Below are 27,883 nucleotides of genomic sequence, written 5' to 3'. Positions count from 1 at the left end.
TTTTCAACACAAATATTGTACGTTTCACATGCATCTGACTCCCCCCCCCCCCCTTTTTTTTTTTTTTTTTAGTTAAGAATCGTCAGGAGTTTGCATGCTGAGACAATTTTGAAGTTACTTCTTGCCTAACCATGGTCATATTGAAAAATCCAAACCATTCCGGAAATGACGTTTTGCCACGCCTGGTCATCGTTAATAAGTAAGAATAGTAATTTCCGTTTTTAAACACAGTCATTTTCATAGAAAAAGCTAGAGTCCTTTAAAATGGGTTCAAAATGCGCACACTTCTCTTCATTCTTTAATTTTTTTTTTTTTGGGTGTTCCGCAAACACTGGGCGGGCCATAAGCTTAACAAAAAACGGCTTCAGTCGATACCTATCCATGTAGGAATAAATGCATAGCTAACCACTGTTTTTTATATATAGCATCTTAGCTTTCGGTATTCGGAATTTGGTAGGAGGGAAATTCGTAAATGTAAGGGAAGTCGCATGGAACGCAAATGTGTAACCACTGTTCTGCCTTCTGTGGCGAATGGCACGAACCAAAGTTCACAAAGCCAAAGAGAATCTTTATGGCATTAACTGTTTAATGAATTTTAACAAGATAAGCAGAATTTTTATAATATCCCTTGACGAAAATCAGGTCCAAAGCCAGGATTTAATATTTTTCATATCTTTTCGCTTTTATCGGAGCCGTTTCATTACAAAATCATATAAATTTCGCTCTGAAACTCGAATGATACGATATTCGACGTAGTTGCTCCGGCAGCGAATTCTAGCGGCGCGGCGGGTGCGGAAAGTAGGTGTGATTACCACCCAAAAATATAGTTGATAAAACCATTTGCATTTATATTAATCACGCTCGGCATTATTTTAAAGAATTCTACGTTAAATTTCGTGTCCGAGTTTCGTAACAGTGTTTTTTGCACCATGAGAGCTCATGAATTTGCTCGTTACCGAGTTTAGATGTTATACTTCACTAGCGAGTACTGAAACACAAGCTCATAGTTTTTTTTTTTCATAAAGAAGTGGATCTAAGCTGTCATTCGCCCGGAGAATAAATTGAGATTAGCTTTCTCTAGCAACCATGAACATTATATGCAAAATTTTAAATTAAATTTTTATACCCCTTTTATTTCTTACCAGTAATGAAATGCAAGTTTTTTTTAAAATAAATAATGAAGAGCTCAAGGTTCAATGGCAACCCAAAAGAATGAAAAAAAAAATCTTTAAGTATGTTTTATTTTTAAATGACAACAATGAAAAATTATTTCACAGTATACAGTAAATAAAATAAATTTTACTGTTGCATTATCTAATTCCGATACTTTTTCCAGGTCTAATTAAAAAGTTCTGATATATTACAAACATATAAACTTATATAATTAGGACACATAAACAGTACCTTTTTCATTCGCTTAGTAGAATTTGTATGATTATTTTTTTTATATTCGCTTTATATTCACAGTTTGTTGCAGCTTATACGAAATTGTGAGCTCATACTGCGCCCCCAATAACTTGTCCCCTGGGGTAGGCTGCTTCCTCCTCTTCCCCTATAAATTATCCGTCCCTGAGTAGGAGTGCTACCTACCATAATTTTGTTGGTAAATTTCTCGTTCAATTCAATAGTCTTATAAATTGAAATATATTTACACATTAAAAATATTTGTGTAAAAATTTAAAAAATTGGCAACTAGTTGCCACGAATATATTTTTGTTACAGTGCAAGAAATATTCTGTAAATTCCACAGCATTTTATTGGAGAGAATGCAAAGAGAATGTTGCATTTCTACTAAGGATTTTTATGGTTTCAGTGACGGTTATTTATCAAAAAATAACGAGAACAAAGGAACATATTATTTAAAAATATCTGTTTGGCCCACCGATAGTATGAGAGATCTGCAGGCAATGTTTCGTAATGTCACAAGTCACAAGAGATTCGCTCCCAGGTAACTTGAAACTTGTAACACGATAAAGCTGCCTTTCTTTTACATGAATTTACTTCTCAGTTTACCATGGGAGAGAATGCTTGAAACTTTACTTTTGTTAGGTACAAACACATAAATAAAATAATTTTCATTACATTAATCGGGGAATTAAACCTATCTTGGTATTTAAACTACACACCAAATTACAAAATAATTGTCTGGGTCGTATTCAATATTAAATGCCATCTTTCGGCACTAGAGGCGTCTTCCCTAGTCCATGGACCTTTTTTGAGCGCTTACAAATGTTCGGTATTACAACAAATATTATTTTTGTGATACTACTGTTACTTTTATTATAAATGATTAGAAATGTATTTTTGTAACTTTACAAACATTTGTTCTTTAACAAAAAACTTTATGTAAAGTTTACATATTTTTGTAACTGTTCCTTAATTGCGTATCCAGTAGTGTTTTTTATAATATATTAAAATAAAGAAATTAAATATATGGGTTTGTGATACAAAATTGTATAATAACCAAAATAAGTATGCTTTTGAAAATATTAATAAAACTTTGAAATAAGTTGTTCCCGGTAGACAGGAGAAGTTGTTCTAAGAAAATATAAAATTGTTTTAAGTTTTTTTAAAAAATTAAGCAATTGTTTGTGCTTGTGATTAGAAACTGTTCTATAAACAAAATTAACTTGACTTTGAAAACATGAATTTTAAAACTTTGATACCAACTGGATACGCAATCTAGAATTTTGTTTGGCCAGGACGTTTCGACATATACTAAATTAACACAGCAAACATCATAAACCACAGGATCAATATATACACGATCAAGCCATCAGGTAAAAGGGTTAAATTGGATACGTGATACAGAACCCATACAGATTTTTCTTAAATATTATTTCTTTAGGCGCGTTATGAAACAAATGATGACAGAGAATTAATGGAAAAAAAAAGGCTACATACAGGTAGGCCTACAAATATAAATTATAAACCTATGTGCTTTTAACTCATATACTTTAGTGATTGATATAGAATACTGCTACATATAATAAAAAAACTCTTTTTATTTATTGTCAATATTATTAATAGTAATTTTGTTCATAAAATGTTTCAAGTCTATTTTCAAGAGTACTTATATAAACGAGGTTATGTTCTCGTTTGTATCATTTATCTGCATTATATATATATATATATATATATATATAAGATGTTGGTATGTATGTATGACATCGATAAACTACGACACCGTTTCACCGATCGCCATGAAAGTTGGCACATCGAAGTGCTTCTTCATAGAAATATTTTTATGCTAGCCATTTCTTTTAACTCTCCGCTAGATGGCGCTGCAGCGCATCAGCTTCCAAACCGTTCAACCGATCGCAAATCGGTTAACAGAAATCATCTCTCCGCGTCCACCAAACTGTCATATAGAGCCTGTTTTCAGCACGGGAAACTTCGGGCTAGTAAATTATAAATTATTACGTTATTAATTAAATTTTTATCTCGATAATTTTACTAAATTAATTGCTTAATTTTCTCCGGCGTGCTTGTATCAGTACTGAATTCTGGGAAACTGCAGGAGGTGTGTGCGGGGGGGAAGCTTGCGGCCACTCACTTGACGAGGCGGAGCTGGTCCCGCGGGATGTCCTTGAGGTCGCGGATGGTGTAGGTGCCGCCGCCGAACTCGTAGTTGGGGTTGTACTCGGTCAGCATGCTGTCGGAGGCCTCGCGCAGGCGGTTCAGCTGCAGGTCTGGACCGCCGCTCAGCACGCGGCGGCGCAGCGCGGCCAGCTTCTTGCGCTGGTACAGGTTGTCTGCCGGGGGGAGGGAGAGGAACAGAGAGAAGCGCGCCGGGTCCCGGCCGCAGCCCCCGGGCTGTCGGCGGCGGGGAGGAAACACCGCACAAAACACTCCTTCGGAGGCCAGCTACCAAAGGAATCGTTTGTAACACCACAAGAAACACTCGTACCATACGTGAGCATAACACTGAGTATTATTTCCCACGTAAACTGGCCCATTATTTTATATTTTAATTGATTTTTCGTTGAAGATTAATTTTATTTTCAAACCGTGGGAAAAAAATTATTGAAAGCTATTAAAGGAACAGTTTACAAAAAAACTTTAACAATTAGAGGTACTGGGACAACACAAAGCATGAATTCCCTGGGCAAGAAGCCGAACCCAGTATTACTGCGAAAACTATGTCGTAGTAATAAAAGGTTTTTTTTTTCATGTAAACGTACAAATTTACAAATATCGGTTATTTCACATGAATCTACAAAAAACATATAATCATGGGATCGTAAATGTGACGCTCGCTGGTACTCCTGGTGTTGCTTCTGAACTGGCGCGCAGTCTTCTCATCGTGCACGAGACTGCTGCGAAATGTAAGGGTTAACCATGACATTATATGGCGGAAATAACTAAGACAAACTAGTACTGCAAGGCCCAGGAGTGCTTTCAAGAATCTGTACCAGGGGTTTCATGTCCATAAAATAACACAGATTTTAAAAAACTAAACACAGAACCATGACTACTAATCAATCCTCAGCACATTCTTTTTTTTTTCGTAAAGACATCATTAATATATACTTTGAACAATTTACGAATAGCGTGGTTTCTTCTTAAGCTCTGCACATGGTATGTGTGTACAGGTAAGCGGAAACCTTAACGCGCCATTTGTAAAGTGTACCAGATTTCTTAGAAAGTCTGAATTAAAATGCATCCCAATCGTCCATTTAATTTTCTTTTGGTGGTTTCATCTTTAAAATGTATTTTTTGGACACATAAAAAGGCTAGAAAAGGTGTTTTCACGGAGGTTGTAATGTATGAAAAATTCTAAACCGATAATTTTAATTGATATTGAGAAATTCAGGGAGCCTTTATCTTTTATTCAAGCATAAAAATATATGGTCACCGAATAAGTCCCATAGACGTGAGTTACCTACCTACTAAAAAACTTCGCGTCAGTTCGGGGCCTGGCACTTAGAGACGAAGAGGCGTGTGGTGCGCGAGCTAATGTTGCCCTTAGTGCTTTTAGAGCTCGTGCGCTTGACCAGGCGGCCACCTTAAAAACTAAACTAAAAATGTAAAGATCAATAACTCACAATTATCTCCAATATGAACATAGAAAAACAATATTTTTTTTTTTGTTATAACGACGTTCATTTGCAATTCTTTCTTCTGACTTCATTCAAGCCTCTAACACAAAATTCTATCATTTTTTCCTTTATAAAGCTACGGTTATGCTGACTAGAATTTACTTTAACTTTGGAATTAACACCTACACACCATAGACAAGTTCATACTTTCATGTTGGACTGCAGAAGAAACAGCATTTTGCACAATAACCCATGGGAACGGTCAAATTACGTCACACTATCGACAGGAGATATTTAGAGGCTGTTTCTGAATATTTTCCGATACGACACTTCAACCAAAAGGATGCTGAAAAAAAATTGTAACTCACAGGATGTCTGCCGTTTCGATTTAACTTCAGAAATTTTACTAGAAACCTTACAGAATTGCCGATGCAGACTTTAGTAAATGACAAATCTCTTTTGTGGATTTTTTGGCAGCTCTTTAGAGAAATATATAAATAAGTGTTGACTGGATGTTGAAAAAATAATTAGCTACCGAAAAATAAAATCTTTTTTGTTAAATAAAGCTTTTATGCAAAATAGCTTCAACAAACCAAATAATTTCAAATTCATTCAGTGTATATATTGTTGTGAGTTGATCAAATTGGAACAAATACAATAAAAAATTGTTTATGAATGGACCGCGAGTAATCTGCAAGCACTAACAAAGACCAGGTGTTATAAGGGTAAAAAATTTGGACAGCCATCCACGACTATTTTCTCACCACACTCAACGTTTATAATAAAGGATTCTTCAGTTTAATGCTGCATCGGTTGAGGTCGCATTCTTACTATTCCAAAACAGACAACACATTTCTCCTTGAATTCCAGTTACCTCAAAAACATTTTAAATATTTGTCAAATGTTTTATTGCGTTCAAGATGTAACTCAATTATTGAAAAATTCTCATGTTTTCAGTGGAAAGAGTTGTAAAATAAGTCTTTTTAACGTGCTTTTATTAGCTTCATACGTATGTATGTTAGTATGTAACGGAAACTTTGAACATGATTTTGACCCCCTTCAAAACGTCGGATTAACTCAAAATTTGGCATACTTATCAAATACCGATGACAATTCGACATTTAAACAGTTAGGCCCGTTATATTTACTAGGATAATCAGGATTAACGATTTTTTGTTTTCCTAAAACTGATACCTAGTGTCTTTGCACCAAGACCAAGAAGGGAAACTACCAGGCGCACCGATCACCTATTTCTCGGATAAGTTACTTTGAATAAGATGAAATTTTCGGAGAGGTAACCTGAGAACCGGCTATCTCATCCAAAGGAGGCAGCAGGTGCCCAAATTGCTCATTTCTCGGATAAGTTACTGACTTAGAATAAACCTCATTGACTTCCTGATTTTATTGAAATTCATTGATTTTCTTAGTTGGGATATTGAAAATATTGTGTATTATACTTCTTCAACACGCTATATCGAATATATATTTTAAAAGCAGCCAATATATAGTCAAACTCACTTTAATAGTAAAATTATGTAATAAATAAATAATAGTTAAGAAACTAAAGAAAACACGATTTTATAGAAAATCCAACTAAAAAAAATAAATAATAGTTTAAAAAGCTATAAAACACGCTTTTATAGAAAATACAACCAAAAATAGAAAATTAATTTTAATAAATTCGAATTAAAAATAGTTTAAAATGTTTTAATAAATATAAATTAAGAATAGTTTAAATAAGAAAAAAAATATATTTTATAGTAAAAAAAGCGTGGGTTGCTATTTAAGATATTATCAAAATGATAATCCTTCTACTCACATCGGTCCATAAAATATTTATAACTATTGACACCATGCACCAACACGCTTTTTTTACGATAAAATTCATTTTTTCTTATTTATACTATTCTTAATTTATATTTATTAAAAAAAATTTCACTATTCTTAATTCAAATTTATTAAAATTTATTTTCTATTTATTTTATTTGGATTTTCTATAAAAGCGTGTTTTGTCTTTTTTTTTAAACTATTATTTATTTAAGTGGAATTTTGCGCAAATTTTAATACTTTGACTATAGGACATTGTTAGGAAAATGTTCAAACTAATTGGAATGCAAATATTGAGGCAACCTTTTTATGACTTAAATAACACATCTAGTGTGTTTGAACAGATAAAAATTGTTTTAGGCCTTAAAAGCATTATTATTTAGGCTACCTTGACTTTCGATGTTACGCCACAACAAAGTGGCACAGTCAAAATGTGAAACTGTGAAAACAATATTGCAAATCATTAAACCTTGATTAAAATTAATATATAAAAGTACTAAATTGTTGATCTTTTTGGGGTGTATTTAACAGATTTCCAACAGAATAATTTAATTTTTTTTCCAGTTTCATGTTTGTATGTGTAAAATTTACTGATGTTCGCTTTCCAGCAGGCGTTATCGGGCCTAGGAAGCAACTGCGACTCAGCAGCTTGTAGAGCTCGTATTGTAGTAAGCCATGCGTCTTCTGCGGATATCTAGGAAGTCTCTTCTGACACTGACTATTCACTGTAAATCCTTAGATGATCCCTAACACTTGCTAGCTATCGGTTCCTTTTCTATTCCGATGAATCTGATGTAATGTGGAGCGAAAATGGTTTACTTTGACGCAGCTTAACCTCGAAACCTAGCATAGCCCATTATTTACATCATGAAAGAAAGGGTTCAGATGCAGTTATGAACTGGCATATTTTATTCAGAATGATTCATAACCATGCACTGTGTATAAGATTGATATATGAAAAAAATCTACTTTGGAACTAATAAAAGAGTTAAGAAAAACATTAATTATTGGTGACACTGAATTATGAAAAGACTAAAATCATAATTAACTATTTTATTTAATTTCAATTGACCTGTGACGTAAAATATTGACACATATACAATATGACACTACGTCTTGTAGTGACCGCATTTGCATACAATCTAAGACATACTCCTTATTTTCCAACAGATTCAGACATTTTTGTACGACATTAAAAATACATAACATAAAAACAGACATATAGTATAGGTATTTTTTCTGCATATGATGAATGGGTAGTCCTAAAAATATGTGTATACATGCATGCACATGTATGACAGCTCTGAAAAAACTACAGCAAAACTTTACAAAGTAATTAATTCCCAAAGTTATTAATGTGTACTCATTATAAGTACATAAAAACAATGTGTCAAATAAATTCCAATAAAGTTTTTAGGAACTAAAAAACGTAATGTGAAAGACTCATACTTCGAGGAATATATTAATATAAAATCCTTTTTTTTTTACTTTGTATTTGAAAGTAGCTGAAAGAAATATGTTCACTGCTTTCTTAATGCCACAGCCAATAAATTCAAAAGAAATGGTACAGAGCGCAATTAAAAAAAACGCAGCTGGCAACTATATCAAAAAGATAAAATAAAATAAAATAGATCTATACCGAAACCGAAAAAAAAATATTGGTCTTCAAAATCATATTTTCTGGTAAAAATATTTTTTGTACAATCCGCATCAACTATCCCTACCGAATCCAAGTAAATTAAATGGTGTACTTTGTATTTAATATAATTTATTTTATGAAGTATAAATGTGAATTCAATAATTACTATAAATCATTTTTATTTTTGTAACTATCAATAAAAATGATCTTGCAACGTCAACGTTCTATGTCGTAAATGTTAATATTTTTTTTTCATTTATAATAAAACACATATTTTGAATATAATATTTAACTAAAAAATTTATAAAAAAACTTTATTAATTAGACTCGTTTTTAAGCCAAGCAACGTTCAATAATAGTGTTTCGAGTCGATTAGAAGATCTATTGTTATTATTCTATTATCGGTACACATTATATAAAGTAACCTCTGCTTCCTTGTGGAAATTTATTTTTATAAATTAGTTAGTCTTAAATATAAAATTTATTTTTTAACACTTACTTAAGTCATCATATTGTTGCACTAAAGTCTTATATTTGATACACTTTATGTATATATGTATAGTGTCGTATCAAAACAATAACTAAATATTTTTTTCTCTGTGAGTTTTATAAAATATATTATTTTTTATAAAATATACAAAAATCTTATATAAATTACATTTCACTTTCACAAAACTAGATAACATTATTGATTTTCATATAACTTTGGATGACACTATATTACAGTATTCTGATCTCCATTATAATTATATTATATTTATTTTACTGAGCAGAAATACTAACTATTCGCATCTGTTTTCGATATTTTTCCGTGTAGAGACTTAACTGGTTAGAAGAATAAATCCTAACTAGCTCGTTGTTCAGCCAGAGGTGTTTCAAAAAATTAGAGCTCGATATTTGGTAACAAAAAAATGAAGACACATTTAAGTGTTCCGGTGAAATTTCAGAGACCTATTCAGTTGTCATCTGGTTATGATGAATAGAATCCTCTAGATACCGAAAGTCACCTGAATAATGTCCCTAATCAGTGATATTTATTTTAACAAACCCTGAGTCGACGCGGTTTTTCTTTGGTAACTTCTAAAGGCTAATAATGAAATGATCACTAAGAAAAATGGCGAAAACGGGTGCATTGTTTCGAGTGAGCCATTGTAGTCGTTAGCCAGGCAGAAGTAACTAAGGAATTATAATGTGTATCTTGTCCACTAGGAGCGCTGGTGCTGCTTGCACAGCGTAAGTAAGTAAATAGTGCATTGTATTAAAGTGATAATAATCAAAGACGTGTTAAGTTTAAGTTAATTGGAGTTATTTCCGAAAATTATTTCTTGTTCTGTTTACCTTGTTATAAACTTGACATCCTTTTCTGATGTGCAGTGGGAGAGGAGGACACATAAGTGAATCAACGTATAAATACAGGAACATTTTACATTGACCTCCTTTTTTTTTAATGATTTTATTAGTGCGGCTTTAAAAGTTCCGGTGAAAGAGAAAGGCATTAAACCCCGAAAGAATAGTCTACGATTTATTTGATTATAAAGTATAAAATAAATATGAAAATATTTAAAATTTGACGCCGCTAATAAGTTCTTTGTAGGGAAGAAACTCTATGAATGATGATGGTTCTAAGGGTTCTAAAAGTTTAATTAGATGGTACAAAATAATGAATGTGAAATATGTCATAAATAGCTTAAGTGGCTCTTTTTGCTGCCTGTGTTCTAAATGTAACTATTATCAAAAACATCCTCAGAGTGGCTAAACCCAATTAATATAATACTTATTTAATTAATTATTTAGTATAACAAATATTATGTACTAGTACTAAGTAATATAAATATTTTATAAAATTTCTTTATGTTGCATTCGAAATCATCCAGCGTAAAATAATGTTTAAACTCTCATTATTTGTGCTCGCATTATTTGAAGGATATGTTATATTCTAGATCAAAGAATTCTTACTTCTATATTATTTTACTAGCTGTGTCACCGACGTCCTACGCATGGAATTTATTTTTTACTTATAAAGCTCATTTGTATAAAAGTTTGAAGCAGTATTATTGGGGACATGAACAAAAAGCTTGTTTGCTTTACGAACACGGGAGAGAGCCACGTAGAGCAGACCGTGTGAGAAGTAACTGACACTAAGGTCCTCGCTCGCAACACGCAGCATCTGGCCTTGTGCTTTGTTTATGGTATTGGCATAACATAAGATCATAGTCAATTGTATGGGAAATTGTTTGGAATAAGCAATCACAGTTTAGCCAGTGATCTAAAAATATAGGCCATCATCCTTAGTTACTACGTTAAATATAAATAAAAACTTTATAAAACCGAAGCACAAAGCGAAATCAGTAAATACGTATATCCTAACCAAGAAATACGTCTGTCGCAAAGCTAAATACCTAACAGCGCAATCTATTAATTCTTTGGTGTACTACGTAGTGATGAACGTGTCACTGAGTTAAACATCCAAAAACTTCTTTAAGCGCCTTTTAAAAAGCAACTAATAATATTTTGATTTTTAAAAAACTGTACAAATCTGAGTAGACTACTAAACCATTAAATTTAATCTTTTTTTTTCGTGGACCGATTTTGATTAAATAAAACTTTATTTTGCCCCCAAGCTACGCTTAAGTTATCTGTGAAACCCCAATGAAAATTTGCCTACTAGTTTTGGAGATTAGCGTCTTAAAACAGACAAACAGACAAACAGAAAAAGTTTTTTAATTAGTCTTATTGTATTCTGTTACACTCCCTACATCACCCGCAATCAGGTTTTGACAAATATTTTAAAATTACATTCACGACGTTTTTACAGTAAAAATGGCATTGAACCTTTCAGAATTTAAAATTAATAATAACCATTTAAATAATATACTTACAAATTTTTTGTTCGACATGTTTGAAATGTGTTTTTTGCTTTGTTTTGAGTTATTTATTTAAAACATCTTGAAAAGAGTCATTCTGTGTAACAATCTCTAGTAATCATTGTTAGCACACACTGGAGTAAAAAAATATATTGATTAGATACGAGAATATAAAGATTGGATTCAAATATCACAAGCAAAAATGAATCCCAAACGACATGGAGTAATTCACTAAAAACGTTTTTTTTTAAACGTCTTAAAGCCAAAATCTCTAAAAGCATATATAAATAAGAGTTGACTGGATGTTGATAAAATAATTAGCTACCGAAATAAACACTCTTTTTTGTTAAATAAAGCCTTTTTGCGAAATGGCTTCAACAAAACGCTAGTTCTAGCACTTACGATTCGATAATATATGAAACAGAAAAAAAATAAAATTAAGAATATTAAAAACTTCAAATGTATTACTTTCCCAAACTGTGATAACCAGTATTTACTTTAACGGTAACTTAATTATTGTTTATTTTAATTGGTGAACGTTGCACAAAAACTAAAGTACTCTCTCAAAAGGCAAACAAATGACTTGCGAAAAAAAGCAAAGCAAAAAGCAAACAATACAAAATGCTCATGCAAAACAATTTCGTGGCAGCTGATGAATCCCATACCTATGAATCTTCAAAAACTTAGTAACTGCCTTTATGCTTGCCATTTAAAAATGACAATTTTATGGGATGTTAATTGGAACCAATTATTAAAAATAAATTCAAATTTCACAGTGATCACATTTATTTGTGCTTAGGATACAAAATATTACAAAAAAACTTTGAACGTGCCATCATGTTACAGTAATGTTCATGACAAGCACTGAATACCACAATCTTTTTTTTAGATTTAATATTTTTAAACACTTTTCTTATATATATATAGCGCAATAATACTAAATTATTGACTGAAAATATATTTATATATCTTTTCCAATGTTAGGATATGCATGAGAATGATATGTTATAAAAGTATCAACGTACAAGTATTTAAATATATATAAATGCTTTTCTATATATACTGTTACAAAGTTCATCTTAGTGGTCCACTACAGAAACTGCAAATGCATTAAAAGCTTTACAGTTCAAATAGTAATGCCAATCACAAGAAAACACTATCTCTTTTTATATAATTTTAAACTAGATATTAAACAGCTGCTGAATCTTTAAAAATACCACTGAGCATTTTAAGATCCAAAACATTAACATTTGACAGTCATATGCTACACACTAAAAACTCAAATATTTAAATACAATAACTTTATAAAGACAATATGTTCACATGATTTCTTAATATTTTTTACCCTAAAACCAAACAGCATTTCTGAAATAAATTAGCATGCAATATGAAGCTGCAAATTGAAACATAAAAATAAAAAATAATTATATATTACCACAGGCTATACACAACATATAAACATTTTTGTCATGATGGATACTGAAGGCAAAAGTCAAATGAATAACAGAATATTCTGCACAATTACTTAGTTCTTTAAAAGTCTTCGTAAATATATCGGTCATATTCTTTACCGTTGGTCTATAACAAACTGTCTTTGAGTACTAGTTATTTATAGAACAATTTTTATCGATAAATAAAAAAACTGCAATATTTATTCTTAGATTTTAACAAATCTGACATTACTTTTTGTATTTTGCAGGACTCGTTGGGTAAAAAAAAAGACAGAGAAACTAGATTGAAGGTATCAAAAATATATATCTCTAAAATAAAACTCGAGATTGGAAAAATAATTTAAAAGAATTAATCTATAATTTCTTCAACAAGGAATGTATTTAGTAAAACCACTTCATTATCTTCACCAATTCATTTTTCTTATGTTTAAACTTATGGCAATTTAGGTGCTATGTTTCCACAAAATACAGGTATTTCACAAGTGCCTCGTATAACTATGTATGAGCACACAGCTCGCGTACATATAAATGGTAACCGTTTCGCTAAGAATTTTTTTATTAATGCCACCACTCTTATACTGAATTCAATTTCCGTGGAGTTTGTTCAAACAAGCCAAAATGTGCGAGAGGTATTTGGTTAGAATCCCTGGTAAGTTACTGATATATTGCTATCTTTGAAGCGGGTATCCCTTGTTATCCTTCAGAACATTATTAGAGTAAATGGTAAACGGAAAAATGCAGGTGATATCTTGGAATCAAAGTAATAATAATGATTTTAAATATTTTAAATAACATTTTGACTACAACGTCGTCACTAAATAATATATAGATTAGGTGTTACCCATTATTCAGATAAAATTAACACTTCAGAAAATCAAAAATGTAGTTTCAAATTTTGAGATCGAGCACATCATGATGGGTTATTTTATCTGAAAGGAAAAATGACAGTACAAGCTTAGTTCATAAAAATCACGTTACACTTTTAGCAGATTTTCCAGGAGGTTGATAAACTATGCGACACATGTGGAAAGTAGCACTGCAAATAATCACTCATTCATACATTCGCCATGGCTTCAGTATCCTTTTCATCAATAACTAGCACCAGTAAACCAATGCTTAATAATTATGTAAAGCTACTCTGACAAAATAAAATATGTATCATTACTTTTTAACGTCAATTCATGAGCAGTAAAATATAACACTTAACACAATACTGACATATCAGTGGATAATGTGTAGTTTTCAACCTTCAAAAAAAAATTCTCTATATTTAAAAGTTTTCTATTAAGTTAAACTTTTATACAAAATTTTCGTGAATTTCAATTTTTCCCCCTCTAAGCTATTAAAGCCAAATTGTATTAACATTCACATCAAACTTAGATAGAACAATTTCAAACGACGAAAAAAGGTGTGTATTATAAACAAATTTAGGTTGCAATGAGATAACTGAGGTGATTTTGGACATAACTGAACTGTAATTTTGGTCGAAAGTACCTAAAAACTGTTATTCTTTATGATAACTGTAAACATATGCAGCCAGCTGCTTCAACATTGGCGCTGCAACGACGATGAACTGCCTGTAGTACACATTCAAACACTTTGTAGTCTGTGTCATACAGAGGCGTCTCCAGGACCGCGCAGGTTGGCAATAAAGTAGGGCACTGTCCCTAGTAGGGTCCCGCCCCCTTAGTAGGGCCCTGTCCCTAGTAGGGTCCCGTCCCCTTAGCAGGGTCCCGCCCCTAGTAATGCCCCGCCCCTAGTAGGGCTCCGACCCTAGTAGGGCCCCGCGGCTGCCCTTTTAATGCCGACACTCCTTTTATGTAAAATGTTTGTCATGTAACTGTAAAATAGAACCATTATGTATCTTAACGTCATTTATTTGAATTTTAAAACGCTAATAATCATACTCGTTCTCATTAATTATTTGTTTTATTTTTAATATCGTAATCAATCATCAAAACCATCGTCGTTGTTTAAGTTAACAATTGTCTTGAAAACCAGGAGTTAAAAACGAGTTTCAAGGAGTTTATTTTGTGTAGGGGACTATCATACACCCACAGACCCATCGGTAAGGATATTCTCCAAATATTATGGTCTCTAAAAAGTAAATGAAATGACCCAGGGCCCTGCAAAGTTTCATGGTTTGAAAAAGTAAAATCCTTATATCACTTTTTTTTCCAAAAAATGTTTGTAAACAACTTTACGTGGTTGTCAGTGTAGGCAAAAAAAAATATCATGCTTTACGAGTGAAGTTTTAAGAAATGTTTGCCATTATACTTCGTGTGATAAAAGTAAAATTAGAGGGAAGTTAACGTGGAAGACTACATCCATACAGGGCCTACTCAATGAAATCGGAGGGAATCCCGTCACACTGATGCTAGGTGCTGCTCGCCTTCAACAGCAATTGTCTGCTGCAGTCGTGAAAGGAATCGTAGGTACATAAACGAAGCTTCAACTGGTTCCAGCTAGAATTTTCAGTTGATAATCTTTAACTTGTTTCCGGCGTTAGGTAGAGTCTCACACGCTATATTGATTATTGATTTTTTTTCTTGTCACTACTACTGGTTTAGAAATATTTCTGTAAAATTAACACTGTACCTAGTTTGCATTTGTTCTGTCACAAATATTTTTCACATATATTTTTGTAGTGTTATGCAGTATGTGCATAAAAATTTTCCCAGTTATCTAATTTAATAGTATCAACTGTAAGCGTCGTTAAGTGTTGGTTCAAGTTCACAATAATTGAGAAACTCAAGAAGTTTTAGATAAGGGCATACGCGAATACTGCTTTGTTGTTTTCTCGCCTGCAGCGTCACCTATGTTGAACGAATGGATGTTTCCCCAATTAGTAGATGGTGAACCTGTAAACTTGATTTGGCAACAGGATGGAGCGCCTCACTATTGGAATCTCTTCGTACGAGGGTGGTTGAACGTCGAAGGTCCCTGACCGTTGGGTTGGTCGTATAGGTCGAGACGACAGAGCTCTTTATCGCTGGTCTCCACGTTCACTTGACATCAGATCATGCGGTTTTTTCCTTTGGGGCTTTATAAACGATCGTTTCCACGTTCCGCCGCTACCTTATGATCTGCCAAAGTTGAGACACAGAATAGAAGAGGCTATTGCTTCCATTACTCCATACTTGTTAACTAAAGTGTGGGAAGAATTAGACTTTTGGTTGGATGTGTGGCGTATAACCAAAGGTGCACATATTGAACATTTGTAAAAAAAAAATTGGTTAGTATTTATATTTGTTAATGATCTAAATTAAACTGTCATAATAAACCACTGAAACTGGGAAATTCTTTTATGGGCACTCCATATAATAGATGTAAAATGGCTCCCAAGTGATCGCCATTTTACACCCATTTAGTAAAACTTAGAGAAAATCCGTGAAAAATAGTTGTAACAGAACAAATTATTTAAGCTACGTAGGCCTATAGTGCTAATATTACATAATTGCCTTTAACCAGTAGTAATGACGAGAAAATAAAAATCAACATACATGATGTAATTCAGACAAATAAATATTAAAAATTACAATTATTTCTTACTAAAATAAATTTTTAATCAATTTAATGCTCAGTTTTACAAATTTATAAAAAATATATTATTTATACCTAAAATTATTAAAAAAATAATTGTTATTGTTATGAACACCGGCCCTGATTGCTATTTCTGTAGAACTATCGAGAATGGCACAGTTTTAAACCATAATTAAATATTTAAAACATACCATTCACTCAATATATTACGTGGAAGATGTGTAATTGAATACTTCTGACACAACAAGTTATGTATAAATGAATAAAAATCATTATTGAAGGGATGCGTTTATTCTGCGTTTGCTATCAATTTGTTTAAAAGTTGCAGATAAGATTATGGATTCTTAGTCCTATTTATCTATTTTGAGAGCACCGTAATACTTCTAGTTGGTTCTTCGATAAAAATGTTAGTGTTTTTCTCTGACAAATATAACACATAATCGTAGTTTGTATTTGAACACATATAACAATAATTCAATGACACTAACTATTTTCAGTATTTTTAAAAAAAAATTCGTTCGAGACGATATGCATTGTTTAGAAATACAGTCAGCGGTTTTACACTTTCGTTTACAACAAAGGAATTTTTATCCGTCATATGCGTCCGTCGCCTATTAAATACTAAGGAAAACGTATTTTTTTTCGTAAATCGCCAAAGAAATTTTAAAAATATATTTGTTTTAAAATACCGTAGCACCGTCCGAATTTCGTGATTGGTTGAAATTATTTCAGGAACATATGTACTGTTGGCATACGAACCACATATATTTTGTGAGGAAGCAAACGCATCCTGAATGGTCTTGTCAAATAAGGACTCGCAAACGTCCGCCAATTAAGAAACACAAACCACTGTTGCGGTTTTTTTTGTGGAAACTACCTTTCTCTGACTATCACGAAAAAGTTATAGGCGCATGGTGGAACATAGGGGATGTTTAGTAGCTGGATCACCTACAAAGGAAGGGTAAATGTAACAATACTCAGCATCGTCGCAGTATGCGTCCCTTAGCTGCTTCAATGCACTTGCCCTTGATTGGATACTTTCAAGTCTTGATTCTTAAACATATTAAATAAGTTCCGTGTTATGTTTAACCAGTTAAAATCAAGAGCAGAAGATTTTTCTGAACGTCCTGTATTTGTACTTATAGTGTTTAACTCAGAATATAAAATTAAAAAATCTTCGTTCATGCATGGTGCAATAAAATTTACTGCTCACAAATATGGCATTTCTATTTGAACACATAAACTAACCCACACGTGAATTTCGGAGCCTCCCAGCTGTTAAATTATGAATAATTAACCAACGCTGACGTCCAAAACCAATTAAGGTACTTCGAGAATAAGACACTTCATTTTGTAACACGTCAGCTACTAATCTCAAAAACATAATAAAAATCCAATACAAAGAATATCTTAAAAAATCTAGAGTGAAGGTATGTAATGTTATATTGCGGATAATTTAAGACAAAAATTAACTATGCTAATTTTGGAAAATGTTTGCAAATCATTTTGGCAGTGAAATGAAACATATTTTGAAAACAAATTTGTGGTTAAATTGTATGTAAATAAGTGGAAGAAAACTCGTTTTAGTTTACAATAAAATATTAATAGATTATTTTTAAAACTTAAAAAATTAAAATGAAATTTAACTATTTATAACATTATGATAGGTTTTCAAAAAATTAGGTCAATGACCGTTTGGATGAAAATAGATTTTTTAAATAATTTTTCCGCGGCAGCTGGGAGGCCCGCGATCAAGAACACAACACACGTGACAGCCGTCGCTCACGTTCACGTAAACAACACCACGGAAGGTCGGAGGAGACTTCTACTTACAGTACTTACACAGGAAGAAGCAGATCAGCACGACGAACAGGCAGAGCACGGCCGCCGCTATGGCGCCGATCACGTACACCCAGATCGGCAGAGTCGCGTGCAGGTTTGTCGGGACGTCGCCCGACTCGCCTGTGAACCCACACCCGCTCGTTCGTCGGTGCTGACAAGATCGCCCGGCGGGCCAGCGGGCTGGTTGTGAACACACACTTTTTTTTTTTGCGATACAAGACATGGATTAACATCGAAGGTCGTGCCGAATTCCCGCAGGAAAAAAAACCCTGCGTGATTACGAACACATTTTTTTTTCATTAATGGTGCTCGAGCCTCGCCATCCTTTTTTAACTATTTATCCCAATTTCTGGCCAGGTCACAAACATAAATCATATCTCCAGGACCTTCTTTATCTTCTTGCAGCCATATATTTACAAACAGGTTCCAGTCTGAAAGCACCGCGTGGAAATAACGTATTACTACTCGCGCATGATCACGACTGTCACGATAAATCACATAAGTTCGCAAGTGTTGACTTCAACAAGTAGCCAAAGCTATTTTCCATGCCATGTTAACCCCATGAGATTTAGTACGGAAGCTTTATTGCAAGCGGTATCAAAATTATTGAAATTGCAAAATTATGAGGCCTAATCCACCTTAAATTTCGACCATTGATGTTCTGATGGTATGTACCGTTAACATTTCAGTATGATCACACATTTCGGACGGTATTTATATCGCCGGTGCTACGTGAGTAAAATTGGTGCCGTGAAACCAATACAAGTTTAGCGATGTAATTTAACCATAATAAGTATTAAATAATGTAAAATTTTATTTTTATCACAGCTGGGACTGTAAAGGAGCGAAACCCTTTCTGCCATCGAGCGTCTCACTCCTAAACGTAACACTTTTTTGTTTCACTCTGATGAATCATCGCCTAGACTTCCCCTACCGGCTATAAAAAAGTTAGATTTTAAAAATGTCTTCATATTTTGTAGTTCATAATAATGCTACATATTATTTGATTAATTGGCGAAAGGCAACGCTAAATAAAGCATTTGATTCAATGGGCATTAACAAACGTTAAATATAATATAATATAATATAGCGCTGCTGCCTGAAAATATATAACAGAATCATCCGCTTCACTCACGAAAATTTTAGGATTGCGCTAATAATTAAAAAATTGTAACATTGCATTGGAAGAAAATTACGTGATTAATTTCAAACATTCTTAAGTACAGCAATGGAAGATTTTATATGTTGTGTTTGTATGTGTCTTACTTTCATAGCGCGATCATTATGTTTTGGTTATCATATTTAATGCTACGTATTACATATTTAATGTTTACCAAATTCATTTCACATGTTGTATTTTGGAAATAAGTATATCAACTTTGGTAAAATCGCACGTAACTCCTTTTCAACGAATTCGAAGGCGAATTTTATATTATTTTCTATCTATTATGCCAACTTTTATAACCCCACTTTAATATAATTTCGCTTTTATGTGGAATTTACAAAATAACATTATTCTTTTTTCAATTCTGTTAGGGTGAAATTTTGAAACACTCGCATATTTACTTCAAATGTAGATTTTGGTTATCGAATTTATTATCTTATTTACCAGTGAACAATTATAAAATTCATAAAACCTAACGAAAATTTCAGTCCTACAACCTTTTACAAAAAATAGGTGAATATCAAAAACAAAAATCTACTTTAGGTTTTCGATGTCTCTGTTATATTTACATGTTCCGCTTGGGTAGATCCAGTAATATATGTTGCCCATTTTTCTCGCCGCATGGGTATAATTAAAATTATTTGTAGTAAACTTATATTTCAACTTGCATCTGCTGCTTTCATTGATCTCAGTGCATATTTGTGTTAATAAAACAAAACCAACAGCATTTAATCTTATGATATATAAAAAAAATGGTACAACGTAGAAAGGTTGACGTTTTATCTTTTTTATCACGCTCAAAGTTCTTACGTCCCACTTGAATAATTCCAGTGGTGTGAATTTTTCTCACAAAAATAAATAATTATCTTTATAACTATTTTAGTAGTAGAATTTCCAGAATAGAGAAAATTTTTTGTATTACCTATTTAAAATTATATAAACTTTACTAAAGCCAAGTTACTTAGTTACATTTTGATAAAATTAGATCCTTTGTTATTCTAATAAAAATGCTAAATGAAAAGCTTTAAAAATGTAATTTAGAAAAATATATTATAGATTTGTTTATACGTTTCTTATTGTCATTTTCCTAAATAATCTATTTGTATATTTGGAGAATTAATTTTTCTTTACAAAATTAAACATTATACCCTCGAGATGGAACTACTAAAAATGGCAAGGAGAAGATTCTTTGGAGTTTGAACGCCTCTTACTCTTATCTCATAACATAACATCCAGTTGATTGGCTTGGAAATTATATACTTTTATTATAAATGTGGATAATCGACTTTTTTTATAAAAATTTCTAAAAAGCTTCATATTAAACCCATTAAATTGTTCTTTACTTAATTTAATTTATGCTTTTCCCCCTCCCTAGAATATAAAATGTTATATGGCAGCTGCCAATAAAAATCAGTAGCCTAATGCAATTATTATGTACAAGAAAGTAGCGTCTACTCTAGAGTAAGCAAACAGCTCAAATTTACTATTGTAAATTAAAAAACGCATAAATCGTGGCCGATACGGAGAGAGGGAATTTCTTATGGGAGTACGGCTTGATGACTTGTTGGCTTGCCAATAGTGAGTATTCGGCCATGTTCGGGCGTATCCGCCGCTAGACGCTTATGATTATGAGCTTGTCTTCGGCCTCAATCATCTTCGTCTTCTAAATCCGCATTCCTGCCCGATGGTTCGCTAGTTGTGCTAGTGTCGCCTGCGAGGCGTGTTATCTGTGTGGACGGCAATATTTTATAATTTTTTCGTTGTTTGCTAATATTATCGTAAATTTTTTTTATATTAGTCCCAATGAAGACTTGTTAAAATTCTTATACAACTTAAAAATGTCTTGATCTCAGGTGTATTTTAACCAACGACCTTCAGTGTAGTAGCGCGGAGTGGACCCTTATTCATCGGTACGGCCACCGATTCGATCTTGTAAAAGTAATTTTTGTATGTGTTTTCAAACTGTAAAATTATTTTGGTATTCATATAATTTTTACAAGTTTCAATAAAACACCCTATCCATATTCCTGCTAAAGTAAACTGACCACTTTAAAAAAATTATATAAAATCACATTTTAATTTATTTATTAAGTACAGACAGAAGTTATGGAAAAATTCTCTTTTCAAAAGTATATTTTTACTTCTCTTCCCCAAAACTGTCGGTGGCTTGAAATTTCTGCAAAGGGGCTTAAACTCCTCCTGCTAGTTCTGGCCCTTGACCTCATTTAATATTTGACATATCAAGCGAAAATTTGACACCTGGAAATCGTTTTTACCTAAACTTTCAACACAGTAACTAAAAAATTCCTTACAAATTAAACATTTAATTACTAAAAAACACGCTATATAATTTGAATTTTACAGTTTGAAATTATAGAGAGCCAAAATTAATTATGTAATAAAAAATTAAGAAAAAAAATTATATTCTATAATAAATTTAAAATATATTTAAAGTTACGTCACTAACTTCCTAACTCGATTCCGTTCCTTCATAAGAAGTCTGGCCTATGTGTAAAAACCCAGCCAACAACACAAATGTTATTTTGTAGCAAAAAATGTACTTTTTCCGTTTTGACAAGCATTATGATAATTCACACTACGGTAAGAACTATATTCAAGGCAGCTATCTGTCCGGATGAAAAGAATTTGTTATTCACTGTCATCACGCCTATCATTGAGATTGTATTGGCTTCAATTTATGACTACTAGACTTCCAAATACAAACATGAGTAAAATAAAATTATAAAATATTTCAGTCCCCAGCAAACCACACTAGCTCTACCAGCGAATCATCGGGAATGATTGCGGGTTTAGTAGACAATAGTAACCGAGGCCGATGACAAGCTCCTAACCATAGGCATTTAGCAGCGGACACATCCAAACATAGCCGAATACTCACGATTAGCAAGCAGACAACTCAACAAGTCATCAAGTTATAGTCGAATAAGAAATTCATCGTCCTCATATCGGCTGTTATAGGTATACTACTTTTATATTTGCATTGACGAATTTTTAAGAATATTTATATGATATAAAAATATTAGAATATTTCAATAAGAAGAGCATATATTTTTGATTTGCACTAAAAAACATAGTGAGCTGTTTGGATAACAATGGAAAGTGTACCTATATTTGTGTCCAATAAACGTCCTTGGACTCAGTTTACTAAAAAAAAGTATATCACTTTTTTTTGTTTTATCTATACTAATATTATAAAGCTGAAGAGTTTGTTTGTTTGGTTGTTTGTTTGAACGAGCTAATCTCAGGAACCACTGATCCGATTTGAAAAATTATTTCATTGTTGGATAGTACATTTATCGAGGAAGTCTATAGGCTATATTATATTATCAATAACATAAGGTATCCTTACTAAAAGTCCAACTTAGAATCAAATGCGTTGGAGGGGGTTAGATACAACATGCAGTACACGTACGAAGTGTGTGTTGACAAAACCGCAGGCGCTAGAAGTTAATTTCCTATTGCCTATAAACATTGTTGCCACGCACTAGATGCCTTATCATTCTTAATTTTCCCATACAAGTAAAAAACACCCGTGTGATATTAACAACGAAGCAATCAGTACCCTCATATAGAATACATAGAGATAGTGTGAGGTATATATGTAGATATAAAAAGATAAATACAGATAGAGAGATACATAGATATATATGACTATAGATGTAGATAGAGATAAATATATATTTAGAGAAATGGATAGTTTATTTGTATATGTGTAACTACTTCAAACATATTACAAAACAAAACTGAATGAGGCATTGCAATGCATGTCGAGCATTAACTAGATAATGGAATCTTTTCAATATTAGTAATCCCTTATTTTTCAGTTTTTTTTCTACATTGCTTTATAGAGTCTAGATTACATACAGACCAGGTAAATAACTATAAACTGGCAGAACAACGTCTGTCGGGATCTGAAAGTGATATAAATTATTTTGCACACTTGACATTCAAATTAAGAAGACAATTACTAACTACATCTGATCTCTAAACAGTTCCCCTTCACCCTGTGTTCAGCCCGGGCAACGCTGGGTACTGCAGCTAGTCATACATACCGAAGAATAGGGCCACTAACAACTGGTGTTACATTCACCGAAGCTGGGAAGGGGGGGGGGCTACTAACAACTGGTGTTGTATTCACCGAAGCTGGGAGGAAGGGGGCTACTAACAACTGGTGCTGTATTCACCGAAGCTGGGGGATACTAACAACTGGCGTCACAACTACTTGTTTGGGTAGTGGGGACCACTCACAGCTGGTGTTGTCGAACCCCAGCCGCCAGCCGAGCGGACACAGGCACTTGACCTCGTGGCGGTACTCGTCCAGGGCCACGCAGTCGAAGTCGCAGCCGCAGCCCTGGTACACGGACGGCACGACGTGCACGGAGCCGGCGCCGCTGTGCGGGCGACTCAGCACCTCCGTCATCAGCGCCGCGCCGCCGAAGAACGAGTACCCGCCCTCGCCGCTGTTGAACGAGTCGTTCCACGCCGACCCGCCTGCAGCGACCCACCTTCTTCAACACTCTCACAAACTACACTCAATTCGCGGACTTTCCAACAAAGAACACAGCATGTTCAAACGAAAAGTTCATCGTAATATCAAATAACTGAACCTTCTTAGAAACTACGCCGTAATTTGATATCCGAGTTGTATGTTTCTTTCTAAACAAAGTTAAACACACGCATGGACCAAAAAAGAGTGTTATTACTGAAGATTTCATCAGTTTTTTTAAATTTATTGTTAATGCACCAAGCATATTTATTTTGATTCATGTTACCAAGAAAGGCGTAAATTTACGAAGATCCTTGGATAATTTGTAATCAGCGTTCTTCGTAAATCAACGGTGGGGCCTTTTTCAACGGTGTACGAGAACCTTCACTTGGGTCTCATTTCGCAAAGGCACAAAACCTTGTCATTGACAATTGTAATCAATAAGCTCCAGTAATAACAAATTATTACGAACAGGTTTTCTATTTGATTTTCAAAAGTTTTCATCAACATGTTATTTGTTTCATCTGGGTTGTATAACTGCAGTTGGTTATAAAATACTGGATGTGTTGAATATAAAGAATTCGAAACATGTTTGCTGCATACAATACGCAAAAAAAAAGTTTGATCAGTATTTTTATAATGTTGTCAAACATACAGGATGTGTTGATCATTAAGTTTAGTAAATGTACTGAAAAGTTTCTAGAATGTTTCAAATTTTTTTCTGAATCCTCATAAAGAAATAAGAATCTCAGAATCTACTTTCAACAGATGGCTGTGCCGAAAGGGACGTTTTTGTTGGTTGTTACATTTACATGATATTGGGTTAAAAAATATGTATTTGTGTCATATTACAAAGGTTTATCAGTAATATGTTTATATAATTAATTTCAATTTAAAAACTATAAGAGTTATAACAAGTGTTAAGTAAACCATAACGTTTATTTCCATGTATTTCTACAATGCCACGGATCCTACACATGTACGAAACTGTAAAACCATTTTCTTAAAGTCAAAGATAAAAAAAAAACATTTTTTTGTTCAAAACAAATAAATTAAATACGTAATCAATGACAGTATGACTATTGCTGGTAAAATTTTCTTTTATATGTGTGTTTTTAGAAAATTAATTTTTTCTTCAGATTACAATAATTAGACATGTATCACACTGTTTAAAGCAATAGACTCTAACTTCATCATTAGGTAAGTTGTTGTAATATTTTAATGAAAAAGAAAAAATTTTGCTGCAAATATACATACCAAGCAAAAAATTTATTTGTAACAAAATAAAATCTACATTCTTTATTTTAATTAAATCAGTGAGATCACAGTAGCTGAAAATTCTTCTTATAAGTTTTCATTGACTGATCAGTCAGTCATTTAACTTTAGATCTATTTCGATAAGTGCGAGATTCACTGACAAAAATATGTGAAAATCACTGATTATCCAGTTATAATCACTTATAAATTAGCACAAGCACTCAAAGTTACAATCTGTAGCAATTCACGGAATGCAATGCCCTAAAATTCAGAATATAACTAAGTAGAAGCTAATATATTGTGGTTACATAAATAATTTGGTTACATAAAATTTCTTAAGTCTAATGGTTTCTTATAACCAAGGCAAAGAGAACGGCTTGTATGACCAGTAAAAGTCATGACGTGCAAAGTGTCATTGTGTCATGTCATTCCAGACATGAAAATATTCGGTCAAGCACAATTTTTTAATATTGTTGACAGCAAAATATTTTCAATTGTTCTACTGGCTACCACCTTTTTTTCCAGTAACCACAAGAGGTTCAAACAAAGGCTTTGTTGTGACAAAGAAAGCTGTTTCTTGGTGCACTTTTAGGGAATTTGAGTCCCCACCAATCCAGGCACACATAACTATGTATAGAGCTTCAGAAAATTCAAGCGACTTTATGTCAAGATTGGATCATTTAACGAAAATCATTTAATAACACACTTATGACTTATGATTAGTTATGATTCCGTATTCTGTTTTTGAACTGTATATTTAGAAGGGTGAAAATGTATAGAACTAGTGATTTTTAGTTTCATTTCGGCATGACACATCCGGTACAGATTCATAAAAGCACACACGGGACTTGCATTACACCTTTGTCATCATTTCTCCTCCATGTAATGGTATGGTTACCACTCAGATAACACAGATGGCCAGATGATTGCGCGCCAGTTGAAAGCCTTGTACTTGGGGGAGAAACCGCACTGGAAGTACCAGCACTGGTCGCACTCGTCATACCGCCCCACTGACACAACTACCCCCGGAGAACAAGAGACACAGGAGGTCCCACCGGAGGGAGGGACCGACCTGCGAAGCCGCCGCCCCCGCCGCCCGCCACGCAGCCGCCGCCGCCGCCGCCGAAGCCGCCGTTGCCGGCGCCGATGTCGGTGTCGTAGCAGGCCTTGCCGCCCCGGGCGCCCTGCAGCAGCGCCTCGCCGGTGATGTTCCTGGGGGGCAGCGCCTCGTTGGCCTGCCAGCCGCCGCCGGCTCCTGCGGACACGAGCACCACCCGGCTCCAGACCCCAGCGAGAACCAGGGCTGCCGTCACTCAGGAACACACCACTGAGACCACCCATACCATAGAAACACACCACTGAGACCACCCATACCATAGAAACACACCACTGAGACCACCCATACCATGGAAACACACAACTAACACAACCCATACCATGGAAACACACCACTGAGACCACCCATACCATGGAAACACACAACTGAGACCACCCATGCCATGGAAACACATAACTGATACCACCCATACCATGGAAACACAAAATTAAGACAACCCATACCATAGAAACACACAATTCAAGAGCACGTAACTTAGAAACACACAACTCAGAAGCACATAACTTAAAAAAACTTACAACTTAGAAGTACGTAACTTATAAACACACAACAGTTACCACCCGTAGCATAGAAACGCGCAATTGAGACCACCAATAAAATAGAAACATACAACTGAGATCACTCATACCATAGAAACACACAACTGAGACCGCTCATACCATAGAAACACACACCCAGGATGACGTAACTTGGAAATACAACTTAGAAAAGCCCAACTTAGAAACTGATAACATAGAAGCTTATAACGTATAAACACAGAAGTTAGAACTTTATACGTTATACATTTTCTAAGTTGTGTGTTTCTACGTTATTATGTCTAAAGTTATGTAGTTTGATGTGTTTTCCTATGTTCTGTGCTTCTGAGCTACGTGTTTCTGAGTTAAAGACGGTGTAAGTTATGTGTTTATAAGTTACAATTTTATAATGTAATTATTCTTTAAGTTGTGTTTTTTGGCTTTGCACGTGTTATAGCTTACGACAGTCACTGAGCGAATGGCTGCATAATTGTTTAACGTGCCTGATCTGATGTAAACTCCTCCGGTTAGAGCTGGGACACCACCGACACGAGCTCCCAAGAGCCTTGGGGCAATGGATACGCCACTTCATCGCGACTTGGAGGTGTTTGAGGAGGAGCTACAGCTTGAAGCTGAGGCAACCCATCCCATAATCATTGCCACCCCCTCCCCTGCTTAACCTAATTAGGCTAACCTATGGTTGACTCAAGGGAAAAACTATCCCATGAGTATCACAATGTGCTTAAACAAGTCTACCTCGTCTCTGGGACCCCTCAGAGAATCCAGAGAGCATGTGGCTCTTGCATAAGACAGTTATAATTCTAAGATAATTGAATTTGTTTCCGAGAATCTACACAACTGTGTGTGGACCCCAGTGAGACAGCTGCAGACATATCGAACGTATCCAATCTGATCCCCAGTGAGGAAACAAATCAGCAACAGTTTTAATAAACGGTGCACTGCTCAAGGCTCAAAACTGGTATCAACGCATTATAGCGGACGTTTCGCAGCTATCAATACAATTGTTATGGCAGAAATACTAGAGATAGCAACACGACTGCATAAAATAGAACAGTTTTTCTATATTTCTTAACAAGTTTTAAGTTGCGATTAT

At 33.9% G+C, this 27,883-nt stretch overlaps 1 protein-coding gene across 1 annotated transcript in view; it reads right to left on the bottom strand.

Moving 5' to 3' along the window:
* LOC134536568 (leukocyte tyrosine kinase receptor) overlaps positions 1-27,883 on the bottom strand; it is a 311,306-nt gene that overhangs the window by 37,891 nt on the left and 245,532 nt on the right. Inside the window, exons 15-18 of the mRNA XM_063376323.1 lie at positions 26,210-26,392; positions 23,643-23,885; positions 18,200-18,328; positions 3,557-3,755 (exon numbers count right to left, since the gene is read on the bottom strand). Of these exons, the coding sequence (XP_063232393.1) occupies positions 3,557-3,755; positions 18,200-18,328; positions 23,643-23,885; positions 26,210-26,392 (754 nt within the window). The remainder of the gene's footprint in view (positions 1-3,556; positions 3,756-18,199; positions 18,329-23,642; positions 23,886-26,209; positions 26,393-27,883) is intronic.

Source organism: Bacillus rossius, chromosome 1 (genome assembly GCF_032445375.1).
Source record: "Bacillus rossius redtenbacheri isolate Brsri chromosome 1, Brsri_v3, whole genome shotgun sequence".
Taxonomy (NCBI): Eukaryota; Metazoa; Arthropoda; class Insecta; order Phasmatodea; family Bacillidae; genus Bacillus; species Bacillus rossius.
Note: the sequence above shows the minus strand (reverse complement) of the source record. Positions and strands in the feature narration are given on the sequence as shown.